General features: G+C 39.2%; 1 protein-coding gene across 1 annotated transcript; it reads right to left on the reverse strand.

The window, feature by feature from the left end:
- Nucleotides 1-65: 65 nt before the first annotated feature.
- abhd6b (abhydrolase domain containing 6, acylglycerol lipase b) lies at nt 66-6,365 on the reverse strand. The gene is made up of 9 exons (XM_085259276.1): nt 5,649-6,365; nt 5,303-5,434; nt 3,682-3,838; nt 3,237-3,350; nt 3,007-3,139; nt 1,389-1,546; nt 1,150-1,204; nt 970-1,070; nt 66-432 (listed from the first exon to the last, which is right to left on the reverse strand). Exons 2-9 carry the CDS (start codon nt 5,425-5,427, stop codon nt 253-255), a joined length of 1,023 nt encoding a protein of 340 aa, XP_085115402.1. The 5' UTR covers nt 5,428-5,434; nt 5,649-6,365; the 3' UTR covers nt 66-252.
- Between the last annotated feature and the right edge of the window lie 3,115 nt (nt 6,366-9,480).

Raw genomic sequence — 9,480 nt, forward strand, 5'->3', positions numbered from 1 at the left:
GGAGGTCCTGGTGCAGCTGCAGGCGCCTCTCAGTGAATCACGCTCACACATAAACGCATGGTCGTTTTATTATCGTCATGCAGCTTGTGTTATAACAGAAATGTGATTCATTCACACTGAAGAAATGCAGGAAGCCTTCAATAATTTCTTACTATCTTAATTGTACATTTTTGTGAGGTGTCTGCATCTTCTATACAAAAGCAGGAGCACTTGGAGCATTAGAATAACATGAAACGATGAAAAGTCTTTAGGTCAGGTGGCTTTCTTTGTGCCACTTCTGGCATTTTGCTGCAAGATGATGAACTCCAGAATGAGTCTGGCTGTCCGAGAAGGCCTCTCCATCACCACAGAGTGTCCGCAGTTCTCCAGCAGATCCACTCTGCATTCAGACAAGGTCTCTGCAATCACTGCCGCTCCAGAGACATCCACCACCTGAGCAAATGCAGATGATTACCAGTATGTCTATGACAGGGATGCCAAACTAACTTTGCACTGCTCACTTTGATCTTAAGTGGTGTGGACCAGTGAAACTCTTCTTTTTGTCAGTGTAAAGAAGTTTATCTATGAATTTAATCGAAGAGGAAAAATAGTGGGAAAAAGGAACTTCTCTGTTATTTCATTTTTTTAAATTTGTTACCTATTTACTTTGGTGAAGTATAAATGGCCATGGGGGAAGTCTTTATCAGTAGCCAAAGCTGTAAAACGTATAAAAATGCAATTCAATTTACGACCTTCATATTTCCCAAAGCCGTCCAGTGGGCCAGACTGAAGTCTTTCTCAGCCCAAATCTGGTACCCGAGCTTTATGTTTGACACCCCTGCTCTATAAAGTTTCTCTTTAATAGAAAGCCTGAGCCACCACTTTCAGTGTACAGCACGTGTGCACCTGGAATATGAATCTTCAGATTAGTTTAGACGCAAAACCTGCTGTGTAATCATTTATGTACTTGGAGTCATTGTGTTAGTTTACCTGGTCTTGTTTGCCCCATATCACTTGTAAAGGTGTGGTTATTAGATGCAAGTGGTCCTGTAAGGCGTATCTTGATTTCTCACCTACAATCTCCATAAAAACTAAAGAAAAAGAGAATTTACTGGAATTTTTCCACTAAACTGGAAAATACTGAAATATTTCAATACAAAGTGAACTGACCCTCTTGGTAAAATGTGTTGTGAGGCTCTCGGACATCTACCAGGCCTTGAAGGATCTAATCAGCGAAAAAGTAGCTTTAACAAAAAGTTCACAAAATAAGCCAAGCTTCGAATAACAAAGCAATTCAGTAAGACGATTACTACTCTGTATTTGTTATTTTTATAGTCTACATCATGATTGCAAATTATTAGCGCATAAAACAAAACAAAAAAAATGTATACTTGAAATTAAGGCCTGACCTGCTGAGGAATTTTAAAGCGAACATGGGAGCACAGTTTGAACATATCCTCCATCTCCTCGGGTGTAGTGGGGATCAGCGGGATGTTCAGGGTGTAATTGCTGTGTTCCAGGTCCTGCACATGATTGTCAAACTTGGTCTCACATGGATGTCTTATTCCTGCAGAATAAAATGATGATTTTGGACACAAAGTTAATTTCATGCTCTGTATTAATCGGTTTGCTATTAAAAAGGCACTATTTAATCTCCAGAGAGCCCCCGTCCTCATATGGGGACAATAAATTGTGGCTTTCCTGCACCTTATCCTTTACTCTGTTCAATAATGTGATTTATATTTTGCTAAACAGTGTCTTTATCGTGTCTTGGCATAAAATAAACCCAGTCCCAATCATTTAATGTTGCGCCCTGGGAAAATTAATTGCATAATGGGTCCAATTACAGATCCAGTCTTAGGTGGAATGTAGGGTTTATATTAGTAATTAAATATTATGTCTAGCTGAACATATTTTTTTGTCATGAAAAAAAAAGTAACAAACTAAGCAACCTTCACACTTTCAGAGCCCATATGCTGCAGAATGAGTGCTCACTTGGCCAACCAGTTGAACAGCATTTCTCAGTGGCACTACTGGTTAGCCTGACCCATATCCACCCCCCCCCCCCCCCCCCCCCACCTTCCCACACACACACACACACACACACACACACACACACACACACACGTTCCTCCTTAGGATAAACGGAAAACCACCATAAAAGAAACACTTTGTACATTTTAAATAGTCTCCCTCATGTAAATACACTGACGTTGTCAATATCTTGGTTTTTCATACATTTTCATACATTGCATTGTTCATATTCGGCTAACAGTGAAATGTGTTTAATAAATAAACTTACATTAAAGTTCATACTCACTTGTGTTGAGTAATTGTGAAAACAGCATTAAGTTAAATCCACATATATCTGGCATGTCAGGATGTGTCTTTATGATGTTGAATTATGTTAATTTTATTAGCCATTTTGTCAAACTTTTAAAATATAGTATGGTATTACACTACCTCTATTTTGAACAAGAAAATGAATAAAACTAACTGTATTTTGTTAACCAACTGATTCTAAAAACTTTGGATTTTCTGTTTCTACATCTTATACATCTTAGGACCCTACTCTATTTCCATTTGATCACAGAGGTGAAGTCCTTAGTTGGAGCTCTTCCTACATCTAACTTCTTTTTCTGTTTTTTTGGTAAGTTCCTTCATTTCTTTCTATCTGTCTATTAAGAAATGTGAGTGCCTGTTTAAAGTTAAAATATTCACTCTTTCCTGCATCCAGCCTCTCTTTGGACAAAGCACAAAGGGCTCATTGATGATGGTTTACACAGGAACACACAAAAGTGTGTTTCCATGACTTCAGAGGACAGTGTACTGACTTTCATTTCCTAAAGAATTACCACAACTCTAAGCACTGATTGCCGAAACAAGTCTTCCCTCTAAAACGTACTCCCTTTTTCTCACCATATTAGAACTGAACCCCACAAAGTGACCTTGACAGCAGACAGATTTCATCACAGCATAGTACGATTGGGCTCACGCATACACAGACACACAAACACACTGACTGACCATCTGGACAGATGAGAGTCATGCTACAGATTTCTGAGGGATAGCAGGCTGCGTAAACCCCGGCTACATTTCCCCCCATGCCGGTTCCAACCAGATGGAACTGTTTCCTGTTTAAGCGGATGGTTTCCACAAACTGAGAAGAACAAAAGACAAAAACAGAGTTTTACTGGAATGATTTAGGCACCTGACAAACACACCAACATATTTTAAAAACTATCTATTGGGTGTACCTGATGGATTCTTTTGACCTGCCCCTGAATGGAATAATCATCTATGTTGGTGCGTGTTGTCCCCTCATGGCCAGGCATGTCCACACACATAATGTGCAGATGTTTTGGCAGATACTGGAGCAGCAGAAGACAAAAAAGAACGCTTAATGTCATTAATATGAGAAATGCATTCAAGCCAAGAAAGGGTGTTTTAAGAAGAATTTCATAAACAGCACAATATGTATTTATGAAATCATTTCTAATTAATGTTTAAATTGAAATAAATTCCAGTCTTTCTCTTGGATCGTGTGACTGATGGAGCATAACTCCACTGGATAGATGTCTGACTAAAAGCATACATTCAGCCTTTCTTTGACAAAAAGTTTGAGTGTTAGCTAGTTTTAAGCTGAGTGTTAGCCCCATGAGCTATTGGGAAGTAAAATGTGATGTCTAGTGTCAGCCAAACCTTGACAACAGTGAGCCATGTGTCTTTGTGAGCAGAGAAGCCATGCAGCATTAAGATCGAAGGTCTCATTCCAGGCTTTCCTCTGTAGGAGTAACAAAAGCGATAACCACCACAATCCGCATAGCCCACCTGCAGGCCCAGAGTCCTCCTCCAGTACCTGAAAACAAGCAGGTACCATATCTGAGCTACAAAGACTTACATGCAAATTCAAATCTGGGCTTTCTTCGCTGAAATGCTTTAAAGGATTAATGATGAGGCAGATTCTTTTTCTTGGATAGTCACAGCAACTAAGACACAAGAAATATCATTAAACAAAGTATGCTAGGTAACCAATGCCACAGTTTTCAACAATGTCATTGATAAATGAATATAATCTTTAGAGCACCTTTCCAAATTAGAAACCACAAAGCGCATGACAAGAAAGGGCAAAGAAAATCCAGGTACACTATACAATATGTACATACACCACTTTGTTAGGCACACTTGTATAACTGCTTATTAACACAAATATCTAATCAGCCATCACAGGGTGAGATGCGAAAGCTCAAACCGTACATCAGAATGGAGCAGAACGGTGATTAAGTGACTTTGAGAGAATGGTCAGTAAGAGAAACTATCCAATGAGCAGCATTTGTCTGGGTGGAAATTTCCTGTTGATGTCAGAGGAGAATGGCCAGACAGCTTTGAACTAATAGGAAGGCAAAAAAAAACAAACAACAACCCTAAAATAACCACTTGTTTCAACCAGAGTATCTTTGAACATTCAGCAGGCCAAACCTTGAAGCAAATGGGCTACAACAGCAGAAGATCCCATTGAGTGCCATTTCTGTCAGCTAAGGACAGAAAAATCACACAAGCTCACCAAAACTGGACAATAGAAAATTGCCCACTTTGATGAGTCTCCATTTCTGATGTGACATTCAGAGTGTATGGTCAGAATTTGGCATAAACAAGATGAAAGCATGGATCCATCCTGCCTTGTACTAATAGTTCAGGCTGCTAGTTGTGCAGTGGTGTGGGGAATATTTTCTTGGCACACTGGGTACCAGTTGAGCATTGTTCTAAATATTGCTACCTATTTGAGTATTGTTGCCATGACTATCCCTTTATGGCCACAGTGTACTCATCTTCTTATAGCTTCAATATAATGCACCATGTCACTAAGCTAGAATCAGGCTCCAATTACAATGAGTTCACTATACTCAAATGACTCAGTCCCCACATCCCAGTCCAATAGAGCCCCAGTGAGTGGGGTAATGGAAGCCAGCAAATCTGCTGTAACTATGTGATGCCATCATGTCAATATGGACCAAAATCTTTCAAGGATGTTTCCAGCATCATGTTAAATCTATGCCACAAAGAATCAAGGCAGTTCTAAAGGCAAAAAGGGGGTCCAGCCCAGTACTAGCAAGGTGTACCTACTGTACCTACTGTACTCAACAGTGGCTGTTGAGTGTAAATCATAGATTCAATCAGATAGAAACATCAATAATGTGATTAAACCTCATCCTGGATTAAGTTAGCATTCCAAACCAAACATTCTGACTGACACATAAAAATATATCATAGAATAGTATAAAATATAAATTGAAGCACAGCACAAGAAAGTCATCTACATTACCAGTAATACACTTTAATTAATGCAGAGGGCCAGAGAAGAAAGGAAGCCAGAAAGGCCAGGATGGGAATAGCCAGTGTTCCTCCAGCAATAATACACAGGTTCACCACATCCAGATCAGCTGCCATGGCTCAACTGAAAATAAATGAACACAAACTCACGCATTGTCCTTCTGGGGAGAAATCTGTTAAATAAATTCCACATAATTTCCATATTTAGTTAAGACTATAAATAAAGGGATGTCTTTAGGATGTGCATGTGCACAAAATAACATGATACAAGCTGTAAAATAACTAAAGCGCGCTTCTATAACAAAACACACATGCTAAAAAAAACTGTAAAAACTTACCTTTGAGATGATTTCCCCTCCTTTCTTCTATCTCAGGCGGGAGCATCAAAAGTGATTTTGTTAAATAGGTGCACAGCATGCACACTCTACAGCATTTATTTCTGCTATTTTTATGTGCAGAAAGTATCAGTGGTTAACTAATATTTCTAAAATGAAAAGCGCCTGTTGCAGAGGGCAGTTATTCGTTTCAGATTATGCCTGCTCTGAATAAACTCATTGATTCTCATCGTCGGGGTAAAATAGGCCACTCCATCATTGGGTCGATCATTTAAAGTGAACACAGGCCAAGCTTTGTGCAGACAAGATAAATTGGGGTTCTGAATCAGACTTTAAATACTGAAAAAAAATTTTTTTAGTGTGTATGACAGACCTGTCTTACTTCCATCTGGGACGAATCCCAGAAATAAATGTGCACTTTCATAAAAGGTGCCTCGTTTGGTCAGATGCAGTGGCGCTCACTATTTTTTACTGACACGGTTAGTCTGAGAGTGGAGGCTGAGGAAGGCCAGTCCAAACAGCCACATCAAATTACAAGCTGAAGCTTAAGGCTAAAACTAACCACTGGGTGTCATTATAGAGGCAGACTGTTTCCTGCAGTGTGTGGTAAAGTTTCAAGGGTCCTTTGCACAGGGTGTCGTGAGGACCTAACTTTAAGATGTCGTCACTTCCAGTTCAGTGGGGATTGAGGCTTTTAGGGAATTGGATACAGATTTCATTTGCAGATGTGAGCGACAGAATATCACATCTTTGCAGACATGCTGCCCTACTGCATTGATGCTGACTCATCAGACTTCCCCCAGTGCTGTGTACATTTCTATATTTATTTTTCTATATTTATCCAATGCATAGAGATGTGTCAAAAATATATACAGATAAAAACATGAAGCAGAAAAATAAATCATAACCCTAAAAATTAAAACTACATTTTCCAGTTATTTTCAACTAGATTAAATCTGCTCAACTAAACTTTGCAAAGTAACACTGGGTGTGATTCTGATTTAGAATTAATCAGCAGTGTTTTTCTGTTTATCACCTTGTGTGCATCAGTCCAATCAGAGTCTAAAGGTCTGTAAAGCACACAGTACTGACAACTGTTAAATAAACAGCTGATAACTGCTGTTGGGAAAGTGACGTTCAGCTTCTGAGATCTGCTAAAAACGCCCGAGCTGTTCATTATACTGTGATTTTAGTAAACTGGTTTAATCATTGTGGTTATTCACAAACGATGTCAAAATTTAAACTGAACCCAATACAAAACAAGGATTACAGAGTAAAAAGGCTGAAGTTCACAGATGCCACTCTGCTGCATCTCTGGTCCACTACAGATGACCTACATGCAAAGTAGAGCAGAACAAATGGACACGGCAATGCTGCAGAGGGGCTCGCCTTGCATGGGAATGATTCTCATATTTGAGTGTATATAGGATGGAGGGGATGCTCCCAGTCTGCTCGCTTTGACTACATCACGTTAGCCGTCGTATTATGTCCTGAGAGGAATACTTGGTGGAGCAAAGCTGGCAGAACAAAAAAAAAGAAAAGCAATGTAGCGACACAAAAACGTGTCACGATGACACATTCACACAGGTCAGCTGTTTTGCTGGGAACAACGACCTCATTGTGAAATTTTAAATTTGCCAATAGGATCGTGTTGAGAAACACTCGGCCTCATCCTTAAAGAGTAACTGTGAGTGTTTGGGTTGCTTTAAGGGAGTTGCTGCAGTGAGTGTTTGTCTCCCAGCAGAAAGACAACCACACAGGCATGGATCGATTAGTGAAGGAGCTTAAAAGACCAAGAATCCCTTCATTTGAGCCTCAGTTCAGAAGTGATCAGTAACATTTCTTCATGGAAAATAAACAACTACTAGAAATCGTAAAATTATTCATTGGAAGAAAATAACTAATGGGGTTGTCTGACTATTTTAGAAGAGTATCTTTTGCGTACATTTTCTGCTTGTATGGTTTTGTGTCACGCTTCCATGATACAATTCAATAAAGTTGGAGGGGGAAAAAAAAGAAAAAGTCAAAATCAAAGCAGCAGAGACTGCAAGGTCTGTACTCTGATGCTGAGGGTCCATCTGGTCACAATTTCTGGAACAGTTTGTTTGTGGTGGCAACCTTGTTTAACCCTGATGTGCTCCAACTTTGCATTCTAGGATGTGGAGGAATTAAACTCAACAGAATCAATGGTCTCACCTGGACTAGCATCACACCTTCATTTGAGCCTTCTGTGTTTATCATTTCTACGATAGACACATCTAACTAAAGAGCAGAGTGAAGGTTCTCCCGCGGTTTTCTTACATGTACTTTGGCTTACATTTCCCCCTCCCTCTTTCAAAGGAAATGAAACTGATGAGAAATACAACAAGTTCCCCCACTCTGCATCTGATTCATATCAGAGCAAACTGACTATATGTTTGGAAATGCCCTTCGCCGTAAAGGATTAACCCTTTAAATACAGTTTATGACACAACCTGTGTTGCAGCTATGTAGTGTTCAGTTGAAGCAGAGATAATCCTGTTGACATCACCAGGTATATTTTGCCAAAAAGTGGCGAATAAGCTGAAACTCTAATTTAAAAGAAAAAAACAAACAAAAACAAAAATGTTTTTCAAAAAAAGAAGTGAAAAAAGTGAAATCTATTAGCTCTGGGAGAATCAGGCATAGTTTGTCCTGTTTTCCAGGATTGTCTAATCCATTTAATCCTATGATCATGACAGCCTATACAATGCAGGACTAGTTATAAATGAGATGACCTATGTACAAGGATTTTTGTCTTAATTCCCACATTGATACCAGCTTTTGCTTTGCTTGTTGAAAAACAGGATGACGTTCAAGCTGATCAGTCTCGTCTGCCACTCTACGCCTCTATGCAAATAGAAGGTAAATTGCAGGCTGATGCCTGTCTACATGTTGACTTTACAACAGCACATGCTTTTCAGGTGATACACACCTTTTACCTAACAAAACATTACTCTCAGCATTAACCATTTTCTTTAAATGTCAACTGCAACACATAGTGTGATAGAAAAGGGAGGGAAAAACAGCAGATATGAGACCAAACTTAACCCTTCCTGGATGACAGGAGCGATATCAATATTCTAAAATGCTACAGAAAAGATATGACCTCCGGCAATTTGTCTACATGAAGACAATGGATGAATGAACGGATGGATGAAGATAATGGTTATTTAGGAGAAACAGAAGCCACCCTCTACTGTCTTCAGAATGAATTCCCTGTTGCATAGATTCAACAAGGTTCTGTAAATATTTGTCAGAGATTATGGTCCATATTTGAGTACAAAATTGAGTACAGTGAACTCATCGCAATGTTCAAGAAACAAGTTTGACATGATCTGAGCTTTGTGACATGGCATGTTACCTTGCTACAGGCAACCATCAGAAGATGGGTACAGTGTGGTAATCAAGTGGTGGCCAACAACAATATTCAGGTAGTTTGTAGTTTAAATAATGAGCTATTACACCACTACCACCAATCTCAACTACTTGTACAAGACACGGTGGATTGATGCTTTCATCTCTGTCCATCCATCCATTCACGTTAGTTATGTCAATTCTGACCTCATGTCTGAATAGACTTCTTCCAATTTTCTTCTGTTCAGTTTTGATGGACCCATGTGAATTGAGAGATTAGAGGATGCTTTAGATGTTAACGGTGCTGGAGCGGTTTAAATCATAAATATACAACAGACTCCAATTTGTAATAACAAACACACACCCATTAGTGCAACTGCAGGAATGATCAGGATGACCTCAAATTTACTGTTTCTTAACAGTAGCATTTCCTCTTTTTCAAAGTTTGATATGGGCAATT

This window comes from Mchenga conophoros, linkage group LG20 (assembly GCF_057382185.1).
Source record: "Mchenga conophoros isolate Kocher_MC1m ecotype Shallow Benthic linkage group LG20, M_conophoros_male_GT1.1, whole genome shotgun sequence".
In the NCBI taxonomy this organism is placed as follows: domain Eukaryota; kingdom Metazoa; phylum Chordata; class Actinopteri; order Cichliformes; family Cichlidae; genus Mchenga; species Mchenga conophoros.